This window comes from Dermochelys coriacea, chromosome 18 (assembly GCF_009764565.3).
Source record: "Dermochelys coriacea isolate rDerCor1 chromosome 18, rDerCor1.pri.v4, whole genome shotgun sequence".
Lineage (NCBI taxonomy): Eukaryota > Metazoa > Chordata > Testudines > Dermochelyidae > Dermochelys > Dermochelys coriacea.
In genome coordinates, this window is record NC_050085.1 from 14,394,972 (window position 1) to 14,416,972 (window position 22,001).

At 47.1% G+C, this 22,001-nt stretch overlaps 1 protein-coding gene across 1 annotated transcript in view; it reads left to right on the plus strand.

Annotated features, from left to right (window-relative positions):
- The window catches only part of LOC119844907 (pleckstrin homology domain-containing family N member 1), a 40,959-nt gene that overhangs the window by 1,455 nt on the left and 17,503 nt on the right, over positions 1–22,001 (plus strand). The window contains exons 2-7 of the mRNA XM_038376347.2: positions 1,307–1,406; positions 11,383–11,529; positions 12,274–12,354; positions 13,896–13,983; positions 18,372–18,496; positions 21,444–21,593. Coding sequence (XP_038232275.1) covers positions 1,307–1,406; positions 11,383–11,529; positions 12,274–12,354; positions 13,896–13,983; positions 18,372–18,496; positions 21,444–21,593 — 691 coding nt within the window. The remainder of the gene's footprint in view (positions 1–1,306; positions 1,407–11,382; positions 11,530–12,273; positions 12,355–13,895; positions 13,984–18,371; positions 18,497–21,443; positions 21,594–22,001) is intronic.

Sequence of the window (22,001 nt, forward strand, 5' to 3'; positions counted from 1 at the left end):
AAGGAGGACTTGTGGCACCTTAGAGACTAACAAATGTATTTGAGCGTAAGCTTTCCTGAGCTACAGCTCACTTCCACAGAATGCATCTGGTGAAGTGAGTTGTAGCTCACGAAAGCTTATGCTCAAATACATTTGTTAGTCTCTAAGGTGCCACAAGTCCTCCTTTTCTTTTTGCGAATAGAGATTAACACAGCTGCTACTCTGAAACCTAGCAGTATTACACTGAGCTTCTAGGAAGGTCTGGTGCAAATATCAGAAATATTACAGATCTCTGCACCCAACCCACTTGTTAAACCCGGTGATAACAAGGACCTAATCTGTATTGCTCCCTGCTATTCCCACCCCGGGGTGTGTGTGTGTGAAGCAGGACCTTCCAGGATTGCTTCCCACCATGCATGTTCTAGGGTTCAGCAGTGAACCAAGCCTTTGTCGAAGCTTGTGGTTTCCTTTTATGTTCTCTGAAGCTGGAAAAAAAATCATTGCATTAATGGTGGGATGGACCAGCTGGCTTCAGGAGATCCTTCCTAAACCCTGTAGACTCAGGGCTTTACAAACAAACGGACAAGATGTCAGGAGTGTTTCTCTTCTCCCCGACATCGTTGTAAATTGGCAATAATTCCACCGAAGGAAGGCAGTTGCAATGGAGTTGTTCTGGGGTAAAACAGATGTAAGGGAGAGGAGAATCGGGCCCAAGATTGCCGGCCCCGAGAAGTTTACAGTGTAAAGACCTGATCCTGTGTGTTGCAACTCCCATTGACACTGCTGGGCTTTGAGGTCGGTCAGCAGCTTGCAGGACGGGGTCTTCAGTCCACCGCAGATGATAACTTGGTCCCCATAGCGTTAACTGTTGCAATGTGGTTTGAAGAGAGAAAACTGCGTAGGAATCCTGGCCAAAGCTGCCCCAATGACCCAAAAGGTAAATTACAGCTGGTAGCGGGAGCAGGGCACGTTAACATGGGCGTGAGTGTGCATCCGAAGCGGTCGGGGTCAAACGGTACTGGGATTCTGAGGGCAGAGACAGGAAAGACACAAAAATGGAATAAAATGGAGTGGGTGAGTGCTGGGATGCATGGCCAGGCTAGAGATGCAGACAGGGCTTGTTGAGCATTTTGGTTATTTAAAGACAAGCCAACAAGTGCCTGGAAAAGCCATTAAAATTCTTGCAGGCTGATTATCAGCTATTTATTGGGCTGGGATGATTACAAAGCTAGTGGCAAATTGCTTGTTTGGCTCACCCGCTTCCTTATTTCTGAGCTGGGGTTAGCAATATACCAGCTTTGGCCTACATGTTTTTGTTTCTTTGCAGACAAGACAGCAAGAAAAACCTGGCCAGCCTCTTTGGTATTGAGTCAGGGCAGGAGAGAGACACAACCACAGACAAAATACTGCAGTATATTCCTGGGAAGGTAAGTACGAACACATCCAGCCATCCCCTTGAACTAGGAGAAGTTATTGTCAGCTGCTGTGGGGCTCACATCCCGGGGGACACCTCTGTGCATGAGATGGGCAGGGGTTTCTGCACAGTGGGGTGGTAGCCGCAGGTCTGGGCGAAGGAGATTAGAGGCTCAGGGGAACATTTGTAGCAAGAGCAGGGATCAGGAGCTGAGACCTGTCTCCTTCCAGGCAGGTTAGCTCACCACTCCAGGACTCTAATGCAGTATCCCATGGGTGGGGACCATGAAGTCCTGTCATCAACCTGAATATCTGGAACCTGAGATGCAGCGCTAGCAGGGAGGCAGGCAGGGACTCCGATGCATTCCCTCTGCTGCTCTTACTTATTTTGTTTCTAAGTCGAGGAAGGATGAGGGGAAATGAGAGAGAGCGTACAAAGAGAGAATGATTCATTCCCATGCTGGAATGAGGCGGAGCTGCCAATGCATTAGCAATATGCCGTGGGAAGGTGAGAGGTACGGGGCACGTCTGTCCTAGGCACATACAAACTTTGCAGCCACATGGCCCATTCCCAGCAGCCTGTCAATGGAAGCAGAGCTTATATTAGTAGTAGTGTTATTTATTTGTATTAAGGTAGCATCTAGAGGCCCCAGCCAAGACCAGCGCCCCATTGTGCCAGGTGCTGTACATCTACCTAGTGAGAGACCGTCCCTACCCCCAGTGAACATGGTGTAAATAGACAAGACAAGAGTGGGAGAGGAACCAGAGATGGAGAGAGAGAAGTAATTTCACCAAGCGGGTCAGTGACAAGGCTAGAGAGTAGAACTTTGGTCGCCTGAGACCCAGCCCAGTGCCTTATCCACCAGACAGGCTTATTTTAATGATGCTCTGCAAGATAGGAGAATACCTGGTTTATGTCCGTCAGTGGCCCCGTCTGCCCTTCGATCAGCCCTGGCTCTGGGCAGGGTCATACCAACACCCTCTTGCCTTGGATTCACTGAAGTTCCAGGAAGCCCCTGGAGAAGGGCAGGGACCCAGAGCCACCACTTGGCTTTCCACCCACAAATGCTGGGTTGCTGTAACCTTTTTGTAGGGAAAAGCTCCTGATTCCACGCTGGATCCCTACCCACGCGGCTGGGCCCTTTGTCAGTCCCTACCACTTTACCTTTCATCATCTGACACCAGAGGAGGAGGCAGGACTCCTGGGTTCTATTCCTGACTCTGCCACTGGCTCACTGTGTGACCTTGGGCAAGTCCCGTGCCTCATTTCTCCGTGCCTCAGTTTCCTCATCGGTATAATAAGGGACATGATGCTTCATCATCTCTGGGGAGCATATGGAGCTCTACCGATGACCAGCGCTATGGAAGTGCTAAGTATTATTCCTTGCCTGCCTGCTCTTGTAACTGAGCTCAATAGGCCTCCAGCAGGATGGACACAGAAATCATTTCCTGGAGGAGCTTGGAGGATACACATGTGCTCTGAGTGTGGAGGGCACATCACAGGATCAGGACCTACGCTTGGGTTCTTCGACTGTTATCGATACTTCCCCAAAGGAGGCAAGAGGAAGAATAGCTACATTTGCACAGGCCGGGAAAATGAAACCCATGAGCAGCACAAGATCCAGGACAACAGTCTCTGTCAATGCACTGGCAGATGTCTCTGCATCCCTCTCTGTGACGGATCCACAGAAGACAGCTGACTGCTGCCTCTCTCAGCTAATGGACTTTGCCTTCTCACCCAAGTGGTCGATGTCTGTGCTTTGGTGGGAGAAGTCTCGGGTGCAACCCCAGCTAGTCACGCCCCTCAACCTGCTAATGCCCAAAGGTGGGGACACAATGTGGGACGTGAACCAAAAATGAGCCACCACACCAATTTATTCATGAAGGAAACTTCAGATGAAGTGGGCTCCTCCCCTACTCGGGTGGTTCAGCGGTTAGGGTGCTGACTTGGGACATGGGTGACCCAAGGTCAAAGCCCGGCTCTGCTGCAGACTCCCTGAGTGACTCTGGGCAAGTTGCTTCACTTCTCTGGGCCTCAGTTCCCCATCTGCAAAATGGGGATAATTAATTCTAAGGCCGAAGGGACCATTGGGCTCTTCTAGGCTAACCTCCTGCTTAGCACAGGCCAGAGAACTGCCCCGACACAGTTCCTGTTTGAACTAGAGCACTATCCTACCTGATAGCGCCGTGGGGTGCCTAGTTGCTATGGTGATGGGTACCATGTCAATATCACAGATAGAGTCTATAACCTCAGACTCTTTAGTCTTGATGCCCAGGATCTTCCCCAATAGAAGTGAAGGGGACCCCAGAGCTTTGTGGATGTCTGGGAACGAAGGCCCTGGAAACGGGCTGATCCTAGAAACGAGGCCCGCTGCTGCTGACCCAACCCGGGGCAAGTTGCATACGGAAGAGCCTCCATCTTATTTTGCTGTTGATGCCTCCAAGCCCCGGACTTAATTACACCACTTCCCAATCCAGGCCACTGTGGAGTCAAAACAAACTGGAGGAGGGAGGGAGAAGCCCAATTGCAAATCTGCTGCCTCGGCTCCTTTATTATTAACCAGCAGCATTCAGAGCCTTGGTGGGCTGGGAGCCTGCTGCTGCCATGGTTGGTGATTCAGCTGCAATTCACTGACATTCTTCTGAGGGTCTGAAGGGGGCGAGGGGGGTTAATTATTAACTCGCTCTACCTGTAGGATGAGGCACTGGAGACCAGAGCGAACATGTCAGGGCCTTGCCATTCGCTGCTCTGCCAAACCCTGAGAGAGGAACTTGGTTTCCGAATAACTGTGATGCATCAAACTCCCTGACGGAGGCAACAAAAACTAGCCCCGTTCTGTGAATCGGGGGCTGGGGGTGGGTAGCCACAAATATCAACAGTCCCGGGGAAATAACAGCCACCTGATGAGAGTTGCGAAAGGATGACAAAGCATGAAACTCTTTTGTCTGGGCCGCAATCAGCAGGATTCCCATGGTTTCTGCCGCGCGTTAGTTGTGCTCCAGAGAAGGGTGAGACTCTGTGATTGTCTCCTATCCCTTTCACTGTGAGGATGGATTCACCTCCCCCAGCGAAGGCATGTTAAACTACAACTTGCCCCGTCTATCCTAGGGTTTAAAGTGTCCTTCTGGCCTGCCAGCCACAGTGTCTGATTTAAAACTCCTTCTAGCCCAGTCTAGTCATAGTTGTTATTAGGATCCAGAAGCACGGGGTTAATTAACCCAGGGAGGTAGCCTATGGCTTGGTTAGAACAGGCATGTGCTGTGTTCCTATTGTCTGGAAAAGCCTGGGACCAGAAGAGGTTCAACCTAGTTGTCACTTGTGCCTGAGGGCACCTCCAATTAAATCTGGGTGCGGCAGGGGTGCCGCAAAATGGTGCTGACCTCCCAGCTGGGTTGGGGCTGATAACAGGCTGCTCACAAACTCCCTGAGGTCCTAGCAAGTGCCTTGTGCTATTTCGAGACACCAGTGTCTGCCATAGCTCTGGTGTCTGGCCCTGTGTTACATACATTATTGGAGGTCATGGAGGGTTCCCTGCTCTCACTTGCCTTTGGACAATTGTGTTTCTGCACAGCGGTAAAAGTGGAACATGCCAGCAAAGGACAGTTCTAATTTATTATTATCATGAGTATTTATGATAGCACCTAGGAGCCCCAGTGCGCTAGGGGCTGTACAGACATAGAACTAAAAGCCGGTCTCTGCCCCAAAGAGCTAGTGAAAGGTGGTAACAAATAATTAAGCTGGGGTGTGTGTGGGGGGAGGAAGGGGACAAACCTCTGGCTCAAGTTCCCCCTGCTGCATGGAGGTACAGGAGGGATGAACTCCCCCCTCTGTGCTTAACTAATAATAAGGGGAAGGCACAAAGTGCCATTCAGTGCCTGACCCTGGGGAGCTAATGCAGCTTAATGCCACTTTAGACCCTCCCTACTCTGGGACCATGCAAGGGCCATCCTGGTCCGCAGTGAAATTAGAGCAGCCTCATGGCTCCCCTAGCTTTCCCCTGGCAGTGCACAGCCCCTTCAGGTTGTTCAGCAGTCAGAAATTGCTAGAAGGCTGCAGACCTGTGATCACACCTCTTTTCCTCCAGAGATGCCCCAAACACCTCCCCTATGCTGGCAAGTGCCCCGAGGGGGTGGACAGTGTGGCATATTTGAAAAATGTGCTGGAATTGTAAATGGACACTTTAAATTGTAAGGGATTTTCTAGTCTTGTTTGCAGGCATGGGGGGGCTCTGTAGGGAAGTGTGCGATCAGAGAGTCTGAGACAGCCAGCCTAGAGTAAGGTGAGAAGAGTTGTGCCTCTCTTTTTTTTTTTTTTTTTTTTTTTTTTTTAAAGGGAGCAGCCTGCTTTGTCTCTCTCTGGTTTATGATTCTTGTGTGTTATTGTTCTGAATTCTAAGAAATGAAGTTGTGTTATCTTACAACCTTCCAGCAAGAATATTTGTGTTTTTAACTAACTTCTCTTTGTGTGTGCCACAAACATAACAGAGCTTGCCATACCAGCTCTATGTCATTTGGGGATTCACTCTGTCGCAGAGGAATTTCCACAGGTATAATGAAGCCATGGGGCAATCATACGCTTCTCTCAGCGAAGGCAGAGCTGAAGCTGATGCTGCAAACGTGAAGGCAGTTTCGTCTCAGTCTGGGGTTAGTTCTTGCAGTCTGGGTTTGTCTTTTAGTCATTCCCAACACATCACAGGGGAGATCACATTATCTCTCTCTCACACAGCTGATCACAGATTGATGGGAAAGATTTGATAGCATTACCAAGACTTCTTGTTCCTTGTTCCTGAGCTGGGATTAGTCAGCCTCCTTTTCTAAAACTGGGGACAAAGAAAATCACAGATGGGCAAAATAGATGAGGTAACATCTTGCTCTCCCTGTGCTCCCTTCTGTGGCCAGAGCAGGATGTTTGCTGGTGCTTTGTGCAATCTGGGTTTAAGTCTCCCATAGAGAAATATGACTCACTGATATGAGTGTGTGTGGTGTGACCTACTGGTTAGAACACTGGATTGGGATTTATGAGACCTGGGTTCTGTTCATGGCTCTGTCATTGGCCTGCTGGGTGACCTTGGGCAAGTCACTTCCCCTTGGTGCCTCAGTTTCCCTACCTGTAAAATGGGGATTACAATACCTCCCTCCTTTTTAAAGCACTTTGAGATCTACTGATGATAAGTGCTAAATAAGATTTAGGCATTACTATTGTTACTGCGTGAGGTGCTGCACACACACACAGCGCTCGCCTGCACTAGGCGAGTTCACACCAGGGATAGCCTGAATGCTGAGTGTTCCTGTCCACAAAAACACTTCACTCACGTGCAGTGGTGGCTATAGCACCAGTTTGCTGGCACAACTGTGGTGGGAGGGGCATAGGGCAGACCAGCTGTAAACGTCCCTTGAGAGTCATTGACTTGACCTATCTGGAGTGTGGATGCAGTGATAATAAGATATACCAAGGATTGTGTCACCCTAGTTATGCTGAGGCTTTGGTGGATGTACATCCTGGCTCCAGACGGGTGCAGGGGATGAAGCCCGATCCCAGGCAGATTTAGGCAGGGAATGGAGCTCAGGGTGCAATCACAGGTAGGGTCTGAGGTTGGATTAAATGGCACCAAACTTTCTTCTGTTGCTTTCGTGAGTTTTTGGCTCTAAACTCTCATAAGCCCAGCCCTCCCCTGAAACCTCAGTATCTTCTGAGCGGTCCATTAGTTACTTCACTTTTGGTTTTATACAAACTCCTCAGCAAAAGGCACGCAGGCAAAGTCCAGAGCTCCCGCCAGCTACATGTTCAAAAAAAAAAAAAAACAGAAAAACACAAGGAGAGACCAGGTAAAAATTGACCAAAGCAGCCCAAGGCCATCCCACTTGACTACACATCAGCAGCTGATCATCAGTCATGTGACTAATACAGCTTCAAAAATCTCTGGATTGCACTTCCCTGTTAGACAGAAATCCCACTCTCAGTCCTTGGCTGATACCCACACAAACAAATTAGACCCTTTCTGGGCTTTGATCCAGCCCAGAACCAAACTGTGGGTCCAGATCCTGGAATTTTCGTCTGACCTTTACATTCATAGAAGATAGCTAAAACTGCAGTGACAGATCCGACTGACTCATTGTCCCTCATCAAAACTTTTCTTGTCTCTCTTGTTTTGGGCTCATGCTGCCTGTACCTACGGCCAACCTTTTTTAATATGCCAGCGTTGCAGCTCTATTGAGGGTAGCAGTGGCTGGAGTGCTAACAGAGGAGCAGGTCTAGAGAACACGGTGATTAGAACACAGGCCTGCTTTACACACACTTTTTATTCCAGCTTGACTAGTTCAGTTATTAGTGTGATGATTCCCCCGCCCCCCCCCACCAACACAGTAATACAACCCCTCATGTGGATGAAGTTATACCATTATAAATGTATCGCTTATTTCCCTTCCCCTTCAGGAATATCTATAATGGTATAGGCACCTTTTATACTGATATAACTGTGTCCACACTGGTGATGGTTGTAGCATTTAACTAGACTGGTATCGTTAAAGCGCTCCAACACTGGTGTTCAGACAAGTCTTAAATAATGCACTGATTGGCCATGGGAAATGCCAAGTAGCTTCCTAATGTTAGAATTGTTTAAATGAGATTCCAGATTGTTATGCTGCCATATTGTTGATATTTATATATATATTATGTACAATTCAACAGCAGGGGAGGATTCTCAAAAGGAGACCAAAAAGGTACAAAATATAATTCAACACTAAACACAGACCTTTCATAGCCACTTGCCACTCCCATCCATTTATACCCATGGAATAGAAGGACATATCCTCACACCTTCTTGTCAACTGGTTCAATGGGCCATCTTGATTATCACTACAGAAGTTTTTTTCTCCTGCTGATAATAGCTCATCTTAATTAATTAGCCTCTTACAGTTTGTATGGCAACTTCCACCTTCTCTGTATGTATTTATACATCTTAGGAATCATAGAATATCAGGGTTGGAAGGAACCTCAGGAGATCATCTAGTCCAACTCCCTACTCAAAGCAGGCACAATCCTCAATTTTTTTTTTTTGCCCCAATTCTCTAAATGGCCCCCTCAAGGATTGAACTCACAACCCTGGGTTTAGCAGGCCAATGCTCAAACCACTAAGCTATCCCTCATTCCAATACACACTGTAACGAGAGTGATCAGATAAGGTGAGCTATTACCAGCAGGAGAGAAAAAAAACCTTTTGTCAAATGCTGAAAATGGTCCACCTTGATTATCACTACAAAAGGTTTTTTCTCTCTCCTGCTGGTAATAGCTCACCTTACCTAGTTACTCTCATTACAGTGTGTATGATAACACTCATGGTTTCATGTTCTCTGTGTATATAAAATCTCCCCACTGTATTTTCCACTGCATGCATCTGATGAAGTGAGCTGTAGCTCATGAAAGCTTATGCTCAAATATATTAGTTAGTCTCTAAGGTGCCACAAGTCCTCCTGTTCTTTGTACATAGATGCTGATTAGTCTGCAGACAGTTGGAAACCAGAGGAAAGCATTCTGATGAAGCCCTCTGGGGCACTGGGGGATTTTACTTGGGCCTGACAAAAAGTAATTATCTAGATTAAATTAAGCTGTGAAAGGAACTCCTGGCTTTTGCAGATAAAGGACTCCAAAAACCATTAGCAGCCTGTCACTGGTTAACCAGTTCCTCTCTAACCTGAGAGCGGATAATTCTCTTCCTGATGGGTGAGCTCACCAAGGCAGCAGCAGAATGGGTCTGGTTAGTGGCTGCAGCTCTTCATTTATCATGGGGCTTTTGCAGCTGTCTCCTTGGCACCGAGCATTACAAATGGGCCCATGTGGACTAGTCAGGTTCTCCATAAGCTCTGAGAAAGCGCTGGCTGTTTGGGCTGCCTGTATGTACAGGGCTGTCGGTTTGTCACTCGACCCCCTCATCAGTCTGCAGCGTTTGTGTCTGGATTCATTGTTCCTGGAAAAGCTGCTCTGGAAAGAAGGGATTTTCTGACACTTAAACCTTAAATTGCTCCCCTCCCCACCCCCATCATCTAATACTGTCATGTGTTTGGTAGCCCTGCCACCTGGAGAGGGGGGTGCTGCTGGATGACCTCCCTGCTTGGCAAGCACATGATATGAACCCTATCTCGGCCTCCTCATAGAGCAGATTTCCATTCCAAGCGAGCTGGGCCATGGACATCTCAGAGAGCACATTCTTATGCTGACCTGATCACAGGCTACAGGAAGGTTCGATGGGGTGCTCGTGCATCTTATCATGAACTTTTAGAACAAAGGAGATTTGGGGTGGAGGAAGGAAGCCACCCCTATCCCCCCCTCCACCCCCAGCTTCCAGATAAGTCATGAAGGCAAGGCAAGCCTTGGTGTACCCAGCCCTTGTAGGACACAGGATGTCTCATGCCCCCATGCAGCCTCTCCCTGACCTTCTCTGTTTGCAGCACAATTGGAATGGTTCAGCTGAACTCCAGGACTCAAGCACATGCCAGCTGAGGGCATCAGGATGTGAGTCTAAGTGAGGCACAAGCCCCCCCCCAAAAAAACAAGTCCCCCAAAACAACATGCACTGAAACTGCTGTTTCTAAAAGAAGTTCTCAGAGGCTGTATGTCACAGGTGCTGGTTTATGCCCTGCTGGAGATGGCTCAGAAGATCCTGCAGGGATGGGCACCAGAACCAAATAGTGTGTGAATCCCCCAGCCCAGCCCATTGCACAACAGGACAAATTTCCGTACACCTGGGACTCAGGAAATGATGCAAGCAGCATCCCCCGAGATTGCCAGACCACGCTTTTATGTCTGTCTCTTCCCAGCCCTCTGGCTCCTACTAGCTTCTCCTTACCTTTTCCAGAGGATGCACTGACAAAGGGCAATCTCATGGCTGAATGCATCACAACTGCCTTTACGGAGGGCAGCTTCAGCCAGGGGATTCAGCCTTGGATTTGTTGAGCCACCAGGAGCTCCCTAGAATAAACCATTTCTGGAGGAACCCTCTTTTCCACCCCTTCCACCATGTTCCGTTAGCCCAAGTTCATTTGGGCCTTGGATGGCTATTGTCAATGGACAGGATCCCATTACCTTCAGCGGGCATTATGGCCAACATGTATTCTGCTCCTTGTGCTATACCGGTAGTTGTCAAGCTGTGCTCTATGAAGGTGGTACGCACACCGCCTGCTTTCGACACAATGCACTGGGCAGCAGAGCAATGCTTGTGGCTACTAGCTGCAGCCCAGTCTCTCTCTCTCTCTCATGGTTTCCAGAGGCGCTTTTTTTAATTGACTTCTCCCCATGTCTGCATCCTGCACGGCTCTTTTTGTGCCTTTCTGGTGTGGACCTGACAGGGAGCAGACACACAATGGGAGGGAATTTAGCTCTAAAGTGTGCTGAGAGAGATTAAAGCAGTGGAAGCTGCAGAGAATATGGATGGGCGTGGTAGCATAGGGCTGATCCCAATAAATGTGAAATGCTGTGTCCAGATAGCTATTAGCAGCTATAAATAGCAGGGATTTAAAAACACAGGAGGAGAGGGATGTAATTGATCATCAGGGAGAGGTGGGTAGGAGGAAGTCCAGGCAGAGCTAAACCAAAGAAACTGCACAAATGTTTATAAACTGAGACCACTCAGCTGTGCACAGCTTGGGTCATTCCTTGTCCAAATGAACTGGGTTAGGGCCACATTAAACCAATCAGCTTGGTAAGTGGAGCGTGACTGCAAAGCTGAGAGGCCTAAAATATAGCACTTGTTTCTACCAACCAGATGATCTGAGTTTGTTTTAAAATATCCCCCTGAATAGCGAGGGAACCAGGTCTTGCAGCAGTAATAAAATCCCAGCTCCCAGGCTGGCATGGAGACCTAACAACAAACAACCTAGCCAGGGCACTCACCCAGGACCTCTTTCTAAAGAAAGGCAGCTCTGCTAACATCTCTTGCAGATGTTGATGGGCCCCACCAGCACTCAGCTCTGTGATTATTTTTTTCCTTGGTACAGAATATCACGAACCAGGAAAATCAAAAGGAAAACTTGGACCAGCGGTTTCCCAGCCTGTTCAAGAAAGGGCGGAGGAAGACGGTCGTAAGAAATCTGGGGAAAATTATCTATTACTCCAAGGTCAAATTTAAATTCCAGCACTGCCAGGTAAGCCCTGGTGCATCTGGATGCATACAGTGTAACTGCACGGGTCTATTTCCCCTGGTAACGGAGAGGAAATGGAGCTGATCGATCTCAATAGAGAAAAAGATTGTTTGAAAAGTAACCTAATTCTCCCAGGAATGGATCAAACGTGGCCTGGAATAATAATAAACATGGTGCTTTCAGCTCACTCACATCTGCTATGATGCTGCCCTACTGAAATCCGGGCAAGTTTTGCCATTGATTTCAATGGGAGCAGGATTGGCCTATATTTCTGAGAGTTAGTTGTGGGGCTTGGAGTGAGGGAATGCCGGGGGTCCCTTCTACAACACAAACTTCATTCATTTTTTGAGGGAGGGGTTGGCATTTTGGGAGCACTTTGAAGTATTTAGGGACTTGGGGCTGCTGACTCATGTGGTCCTGCCTTAATCTACCACTGCTGGGTTCAGGAATAGAGGGGAGCTCCAGGGTAGGAGGATATCAGGAAGGTCTTCTCCTTCACAGCATCCCATGGGCTAGAGGATGTTTTGTTCCCATACCATGCACAGGTAAATTAGGGCTCACTTGCTTCCAGCATGTCTGAGAATTTGGCCATGGTTAGCAGCTGTGCCTGGAAACAGAATAGGTCTTTCCTTTGGTTACTGACATAAATGGTTGTTCGGCCCATTATCTAGTAAACCCCCTAGAGCAGAGTGAAGCCTGGGGAGTGTATCTCCCCTGAGGCAAACCTCACGTGTCCTTTTCCCGCAGGAGGTGAATGACTGCTACTTGGAACTGTTCCAGTCCTACCTATACTTTCAGTCTGTTGGCTCGAATGGATTGACCTATCAGGTAACGTGTCTCTCCACTGCCATGAAATGAAGGGACAGGTGTCAGTCAAGAGGCAGCTGTCTATTAGCACACTGGACTGGGAGTCAGAAGGTCTGGGTTCTGTTCCTGGACCTGCCACATGACCTCAGCCAAGTCATGTCCCTCAGTTTCCCCTCCCACCCTTTGTCTGTGTGGTCCATGCAGGCTGAAAGCTCTTCAGCCCAGGGCCTGTCTCTTGCTATGTGTTTGTACAGTACCTAGCACAACTGGGGCCTGAAGATGCTACTGTAATGCAAATAAATAAAAATAATACTTAAGCACCCGGATAAATGGCCAGACTTGCAGAAATGCTGAACACCCAGAAAGTCCCATTGGCCTTAACGAGAGCTGTAATGTGCTCAGCACTTTTGAAAATCAAACGACTTATTTGGGTGCCTGGATATGGTTTTAGGAGCCTAACTATAGCGCCTTTTTAAAAAAAAAAAAAAAAAAAAAGAAGAAGAAGAAAAGAAAAATCTTGGCCTTAAAGCACAAGGTACAAGAGAAAAGCAGGGGGAGGGAAAGGTAAGGGGAGGATACTTCAGTCAGCCTTGCAAAATGGTGGTGAAAACTTACCCCAGGCACCAAATCTATTTACCCATTTTTTACCGTGATGCTGCTGATAAGGAAAAAACAAAGGAGATTTTGTATGTCCTTCCAAAACAAAGCACTCCCTTCCCTCAGCGAGTGAAATTGTGCAAGGCTGTTTTGCAGATGTTTGCAGAATCCAGCCCCTTCTGAAATGATTTATTGCCTTCTAAGTCACTTGAGGTAAATTCATTATGACAAGGCGACCTCTTGAATCACCCAGCAAACTGGCCTTCACGTGTGAAGACACATTGTCAAGATATAAGCCGTATTTAAAAATCCTTTGTCTCTGTTACTAACAGTCCCTTAGACTAATATGGAGGGAATTATAAAAGAATTACTGCACAGGTATTGGCACCTAGATATTATGGTGGTCAGTGCCCCTTACAGCTCAGATTTAGAGAGGTATTTAAGTACATGCCTAACTATGAGCACTTGGGCTGAATTCACACTTGTCATCATTATGCTGTTTGTTTACATTTTGCAAACAGCTCAGTTTGGACATTGAAAGTAGCCTGGTCAATTTTCCTTTCTGTCTCTAGTCAGTTTCACTTTCTGATTCTTTTGCATTAGCCCAGCCCTGTTTTGTTTGGGTTTCTGTGACTGCAGAAGAACATTTTAAAACAATAAGATCCAGTTCTCACTGATGTTAAAGATGAAGGATGAAATCTTGACCCCACTGAAATCAATGGGAGTTGACTAAGGTCTGATGCTCATTTACACTTAAGTCCCTTTGCAGTGGAATGAGGCCTTGTATTAGAGTAAAGAGAATCAGGCCCAAAATATTTCCATTTGGAGGAGGTTTTGCAAGCTAACAGTCTGAGCCCCAACTGCCTGAGGGTGCCTGTTTGCAGGCGTCGCATCCTTTTGGAAGGAGGGCTTTGGCCTCAAAAGGCAAGCTGCCGAGGTAATAATGGTGAGTTCTGCTTATGCAGGGACTGCTACCGCTGAAAGAGCTGAGTGTGTGTGAAACCGAAAAGGCAAAGAGCGCAGAGCAGGGGGAACATGCGTTCTGCATTACAGGTTAGTGCTGCTTTGTTTGCTCTGGCTTGAGGAGAGAATGAAGCATGAGTTGGTTGTGATGTGGCCATGCTTTGTGGGAAGCCCTATCCCAAGGTGAAACGGTGCTTCAGAGAATAGGTTTTGAACTGCACAGAGTGTTAACCTTATTATGACCCTTATTTGACAGCCCATCTCCCCCATATCTCTCTGCTCTCAAACCTCCCTTCTAGGACAATGTCCAGAACTGCAAGAAAAGAACCTAGAGGTAGAATGGTCTGGTGGTTAAGGCTGACTGGACCTCAAAGATTCAGATTCCGTTCCCAGTCCTGTGTGACTCCGGGCCAGTCACTCAGTTTCTTCGTGCCTTGGGGTGCCCAGTTTCATTCTGGCACAGGGATAAGTGTGCTCCATTTGTCTGTGTGGTTTGTTTCAACTATAAGCTCTTAAAGGCAGGAACTGTCTCCTACTATGTGTATGTACAGCACCTTGCACAGTGGTGACAAGCGGGGGCCCTTTCATATAGACAACTAATAACAATAGCAATGAGAGATGCTCTTTATCCTCAGTTGGTAGCATTAGAACTGCCTTATCAGACTTGATAGCCATCAATCAACTTCCCTTCTGCCAAAGTCCTCCTCCCTTTTTTGAATTTTATTCTGAGTCATCTCACATTATAAAAGGTTTCTTGGGATAATAACCTGCCTGCCCAGCAGCTGAAGGCTCACTTGGGCTTACTCATTGTTGAATTACGGCAATCCAGAGCCACGGAGAGTAGGCAGAGGTAACTAACCACCCATAAAGATACGACGCTAGCAAAGCTAATTTGTGCATGGTGCCGGGATCTACGTGCTCAGGTGAACCAGGCTAGAAAATGAGTCATAGAACCACAGTAAAAAAAAATATTTTTTTTTTTTACCTGAATCAGAGGGACATCTGATTAGGCCACAGCTGCTAAAAATTACACTGCAGGGAAAGGTCCGCCACCTTTAGCAGCTCAAGAAATAGCTTCTGAGGTTTGTGAAACCTCCCACGCCCCCAAGGCTGCTATATCCCGAATGGCAAACCAGGATATCCTGGGAACTCTTTGGTGAGTCACAGCCTCGTGGCTTAGCATTTCCTGTGCAGTGTGTTCTCTTCCCCCCACCCACTGCAAGTGCCCCAGTGCTCAGGCACCACTTCATCGGCATGTGCAGCAAAACTGCCTCGCAAAAAGAAAAGGAGGACTTGTGGCACCTTAGAGACTAACAAATTTATTTGAGCATAAGCTTTCGTGAGCTACAGCTCACTTCATCGGATGCATTTGGTGGAAAATGCCTCGATTGGTCCAATTTGGGCCAGTGTGAGTCTGTCTCCACAGCGAGCGGCAACTCATGGGAGTGAGTCTCAAAGCCCAGGTCAACCGACTCGGTCTTTATGGGGACAAAAATAACGGGACAGATGTTATGGCCTGGGCTGGAGCTCAGGCTCTAAGGATGGGGTGGGGACTTTCAAGCCAGAGCCGCAATGCCTACTTTTAGTGCTGTTGTGCCAGCCCCGGGAGACTGAGTCTGTTGACCCAGGTTCTGAGACTCACCTCCATGGGCTGCCACGTACCTTGTGAGATGTTCAAACCACATTTAGATGCGCAGTCCTCCAGAGATTCAGATCAAAGATGTTGCATTAAACCTGGACATAATTTACAGTTAGTTGGTTTAGTGCAATATGTTATTGGGTAAAATGCATTAAAATTCCTATTTGGTTAGGCAGCTGGTGTGACCGCTGCTTATCCTGCTGCCTGGGTGTGTCTTTGATCTAGCACACAAAGGTTGAAAAAGATCCCATGGCTTGTATCCATCTGTTGTCTCTCTTCTTCTACTTGGACTGGAAGCTCTGTGGCGCAGGGACCTTCTCTTTGTTCTGAGTGTCCAGCGTCTTGCACGAAGGGGGTTCGAATCCATTACTGGGACCCATAAGCACTACCATAATATGAATACATATAGATGGAGGTGGGGTCAGGAAGAAATAATGATACTTAGTGCTTTGAAAATGGAAAGAGCTGTACAAACATGCACTCAGGAATCCTCACCTCCCTCTGTGAGGCCATTAAGTATTATTCCCCTTCTAGAGAGGGAGAAACGGAGGCATAGAGAGGGTAAGTGACATGCCCAAGGCTACACAGGCAGTCAGTGGCAAAGCTGGGGCGAGAACCTCTGATTCTTAACTCTTAGTCCAGTGCGTTAGATACAAGACCATCCCCTGTTGAAAGCCAGTGACTTTGGCAGGGTCCTATGAATTCCTGTGCAATTCTGCACCCTCTGCAGCTGCTGGCAACCGTATAATTATCGGTATCATCATCGGACGCTGCCAGCCAGCAATGGAGACGCCATGTAAGGACGGAGCTCTCTGATGTACACAGAAGTCCTCTAGTGCCTCTGATCTCTGACAGGCTTCTAAGAACGAGAGGGCTGGCAGCCAGCGTTGGGTTCCTAACCCATAGGATGTCTCTGCTTGACACCTTCACCCCTGCACCTGCTCCTCCCTCTTTCCCCCCCAATAAGGGCAGTGCTATAGCCCCACTTTACAGATTGGGAAACTGAGGCACGGAGGCTGAGTGACTTGCCACCGGGTCAAACAGGGACTCTATAGCAGGGAATCCAATCTAGATCCCATGAATCTCAGTTTAGCACCTGACACTCTAGGTTCTATTCCTGTCCCAGACACATTATGTGACGGGATTAATATTATAGTAAGACCCAGAGATCCTAGTCAGATTGAGGCCCATTGTACTAGTTGTTATGTAAACTCATATAATCAAGAGGGAGTTCCTGCCCTAAAGAACTTGCAGTCTAAAGGAGCATGTCACTTAATCGCTCTGTGCCTTAATATCCTCATCTGTACGACGGACATAGTGGCAGTTTTTCTGCCTTACAGGGGTTTTGAGAGGCTTAATTAATTAACGCTTGTAGAACAGGTTGGGATTCTGAGATGAAAGGTTCCACAGAAGGGCAAAGCATCGCTCTAATGAGCATGATTTTTTATGATGGCATACTGTGAATTTGCTCATCTCAACGCTCCCCAACCGTGCAGACGCTAAAATCAGAATCTTATTTAAAGTGCACCTAATACAGTTTTAATGAGAGGCATCTAGTTAATTATTAATGGTAGTGGACATTACGCAGCCTGCCAGAAGTAGTTTATTTACATCACTAGGATGTTATCATAGTGACTGGTAAGAGGTGTGAGAGACTTTTGGTATGCACACTAAGGAAATGACAGCTTGAAACATTAAAATCAGCAGTGGCTAGGGTCGTTCCATACAGCAAGGCTATGTCTGAGAGCAGTTATACATTGTCTGGCACAAATTTTATTTGGTAACGCCGTAAGCGAACCGTTTGTTAGAGCCACTGGAGTCACATATGAGAATTTACGACAAAAAAGCGAACGTGACAAATACATAACAAATGGGTTAACCATAATATGCTATTTGGTGAATTTGTGAACATTTTGCCTGGGATTGGTGCAATTTTGTATTTGCCTGTAATGGCAATTGAAACATTGCTCACATTTATGGAGGGTTTTTAAAAATTCAGCAGCGAGCAGTGAAAGTTGGCCACAACAGAGGAAATCCCAACTGCTTTTATTAAGGGAACATTGTAAGATTATTTAAAAAAAAAAAAACCTATAAAAATGTTTATTCTTTTACCTATAATATTTACATAGGAAAGAATGTTAAAAAGTGGACTGACTTTGCCCTATTGTTTTGTTTTAATTATTGTGCACCTCGAATGCTCAAATAAATTTGTTAGTCTCTAAGGTGCCACAAGTCATAGAATCATAGAATATCAGGGTTGGAAGGGACCTCAGGAGGTCATCTAGTCCAACCCCCTGCAGGACCAATCCCCCACTAAGTCCTCCTTTTTCTTTTTGCAGATACAGACTAACACGGCTGCTCCTCTGAAACCTGTCATACAGCTTAGAATCAGATTGTGAAAATAGTCTGTTTCAGCTCCCTTTTGTTTCTAGCCCTTGGAATTGCTAGGGTTGCAGAGGAATTTTAAAACCACTTTTTTTGGACTGGATTTTTATACGAAATAAAAACATTTCCAGCGATCTCAGGGTTTCATAAAAGCTGTGTGTTTATACTGCCTACATTTGGGATCTAATTCTACCTGACAGTGCCCCTTTAAGAACTACATTAGCAAGGTGGAAAACTCTCTCTTACAAAATTCTCCCAGCAACATGAGTTCTTAGGCTCAGCCAATGACAAGTGCTACTTCATCAGAACAACCTCTCTCATTGGCTGAGCGCAGTACACTATTGCCTAGCAACCAGGGAGAGCTGATTAACCCTTTGGTGCTGCATGCAGTACCTTGGTAGCACTTAACATTTTGCTGTATATGCTCACATCATCTTCTGCCTTGGGTCCCTAGGTCCCCTGCTGAACCCCCTCATCGTGTACTGCCCCAGCGAGTCGGAGCTCAAGCGATGGCTTTATCACCTGGAGAAACAGATCCATCTGAATGGGGGAAACCTGGACGGGTCCTTCCTATCTCAGGTTAGTGACCTGGGCCATGGTCAGGAACAGGATGATCTCAGGCTTTCAATCAGTTGGTCTCAACCTTCTGCGTACCTTGGCCCTGCTATCAGAGCCCATCTTCCTCTGTGTCCCAGAAGCCTTTGTGCCACCATGACACAGTGGTTTACTCCTGATATCTGGGGACCCGGGTTAAGCAGCTGAGCACTTTAGCGGGGAGTTGGGAGCACCTTAAATTCCCCCCCCCCCCACATGCAGCCACTAGTGACCAATTCCATTGGCTAGTGTAAACTATTAATTGCAAATGCCAAAAGCTGCTGATATGCAGAACACCTGGGCTTCAGCAGTGGTGCTGATCTCTTTCTCCATGGGCCAGCAGGAGCTGGAAGCATGGGGGAAGGAGGAGGGAAAGCAATATGCCTTGCCTCGCTCAGTAGTAACCCCTTCTGGTATTATGGAGTAGTGCCGAGCCAGGTTTGGAAGAGAATACTGGCTTGGAATGGTGATGACAGATGATAACTTTTCCCTGCTACAGCACCTTCCGTTTGAGGACCTCCAAGCACCTTACATGCATTTATTTAAGCCCCTCAACACCCTGACGAGGCAGCTGATTCTTATCCTCACCATTTCACAGAGGGGCAAACTGAGGCACCAAGAGGGTTAGGTAACTCTCCCAAGGTCATACAGTCAAGCAGTGGCAGAGCAAGGGATGGATCCCAGGAGTCCTCCTGACTCCCAGTCCCTTGGTCTAATTTATCACTTGTAGTGATCAGGTAAGGAGGGCTAAAGTAGAAAGAAGGGAAATCATCAAAGATTGGGGAAGGAGGGGAAAAGGTACCGCTGTCTGATTCCTTTCCAGTTGCAAGGAAAAGCCTTGCTCCATCAGGTTTAGCAGTCTGTGCTGGGTGGCCCTGGGCTGCATTCACAGCTAGACGTCATATGTATCTGAGATAAAATGCCTAATACCGACTGGCTGTTCCCACAACTACCTGTCCAATCAGAGGCCCCTTCAAAAGCCTTCACCTAGAAACTCTTTCTGGGCAAAATCTCTCCTGCCCTGCCAAACCACCAGCGCAGCCACCCTCGTCAGTTTGCTCCCAGCATGAATCATCGGGCTCGGTACACAGAAGTGCAAGGCTGTCTGGCAGGAGCCGTCTGACAGGCCAACCCCTCATAATTTCTAGTCTGCCTCTAACAGCTGAGCGCTCGCTGCTGCATGATTTCCAGGCCCATCAAACATCTCTCTGCTGACTGAGGCCACCAGGAGCAGACAGGAAATCGGCTGTCAAGCTGACAAGAGAACCTGCCTAACGAGTCCGTGGGCTGTGCTGTCAGTCAGGGATTGCTGCAGTCTGGGATTTTATTAGGCAGGGACCTGTTGCTATTGTAAAAATAGGCTTTGGAAAGGCATGTGGATTTTCATCTGTCAGCATTGTTGATAATCAAGCCTTTTATGTGCAATGGTCATTAATCCTGAGATCTGTAGTACACCCCCCGTTTACAAGTATCTATGAATCTATGAAGGGGGAGGAGGACCAGAGAGGTGACACAGTGGCAAAGGCGGGTATAGATTCCCAGTCACCTGCGCTAATCATTAGATGACACTGTCTCATAATTAGCATTAATCAATGTAGAGTGGGCACAGTGGCTGTAGCTAATGTCCCTTCTTCTACCCCATGACTATTATAGCCTGCATCCCTTACTGCCTGCATCAATGGCCTTTTGTTGGACTATTGTTCTTTATTATTCTTTAGCTAGTGCCATAGATAATCATGGATCTTTACAACCGGTGAAATGTCCCAAACAAGTAACAGTAGATCTTTTAATAACAGGTCAGAGCATAGATCTGGTTTCCTTTATTCTCATTTGTTAATCAGGCTTGTATAATAAGTTTAAGTCCATGGGCAATATACAGTCCCCACCTTCTCTTCTACCTCCTCCCCTTTATGCTGTCATTGCCAAAACATCCCCAGATAGACACACAAACAACTTGCGTGCGGACAATGTTGTCACTTGAGAACTCTTTTTACTGCAGAAAAAAATGGGACATTCATGTTTTGCTTTTTTTTTTTTTTCTTTGGTGGCCTATCCTCAGAACGAAACTGAAGTTTCTGTGATAAGGAACCCAATAATCCATTATTGGGAATTGAAAGAAGCTTGGGGGACTTCTGGGGTGTGTGTGTGTGTGTGTGTTTGTTTTAATTTTGGAACTTCCTTTTTGTACATGTCTCTGAGTTCTTGAGCTTTTGTATGTGTGGGGCCTTTTAAAAGGATGTAATGGTGGGTGTGTTTAATGGAAGAAAACAGGAATGAGCTGTAATGGTGGAGAAACCTCAGGAAGTTCAGAGGTTTGGCTTCAGCTTGAATGAACACCCCAAACCATGGTTGCTTCTGCATATTTCCCAAATCTGCAAAACCTTTCAAAGGAAGAGGGTGGTTCAGAAACAGGACGAAAGTCAAGAGCTGCGTTTTCTTCCTGGCTCTGCTACTGACCCCGTGTGGGATTCTAGGCCAATCTCTTCCTCTCTCTCAGCATGCATCCAGCACTTTTCATACATAGAACAGCCTTGGAGAACTAACCCCATTTTACAAACAAGGAAACTGAGGCAAATTATTATTAATTCTGGGATGGAACTCTTGTTTTCACTCCAGGTTTTTACTCTTTCCTGCTTCCAGCCACGCTTGAAATATATCCTGAGACCAGCTTGTCTCCTAGTTAAACTCTCCCACTCTCAGTGATAGTCCTGCAATGCAAATATGATAAATGATGGAGAAGAAAAGTTAATGGAATTTTCCAGACCTTAAAACGTGGTTTAGTTTAGCTTCCAGTTGAATTTGCAGGGGGGAGGGGACAGCAGTCAGGGGAGGGGCTCTAGGGCTTGAGAAGGTTCTCGCATGATTAGGCTTGGTTTTTCCATTCCTTCCACCTGGTTCTCATGTGCCTGCTCATTGTTCCCCATTTCCTTAGAGCGACTGGAAGCAGAACTCCATAGGGAAAGAGGAACTGAGGTGGTCTGTGCAGAACACGCCTGTCCAGGAATGGAGAGGGACCCAACGAGAGTCTCTAGGTGATGTCCTCTGCGTCTCCAAAGTGAAACTGCAGCATTTGCCTTTCCAGGTAAGACCCTGAATTAATGAAGTGACTTGCTATTGCCAGAAAAAAGTTAATCATCCAGTAACAGGAAAAAAAATCTATCTGTACAATGAGAATCCAATGGGGGTACCATTTTCTTTAGCCCTCCTCCTCTTCACACCAGCAGGCTCCTCCCACTCAGACCCCTTCCCATATTCATCCTAGTTACTAAAGCAAATCTTCCGTCCTGCACCCCCTGGCCTTAGCCCTGCAGGCAAGGAAGTGCCTGTGTGTCCCCTGGGCTAGCTGGGCCTCTCTGGATCAACACAAAAGCCACTGGGCATAGCTAGAGAGCAGTACCAGACCAGTCGAGGTGCCAGGTGTGTTGTGATGTGCAAATTCATGACTTGTGTGTGTGTGTTAAAAGAGAGGGAAAGCAATAGCTTGATTCAT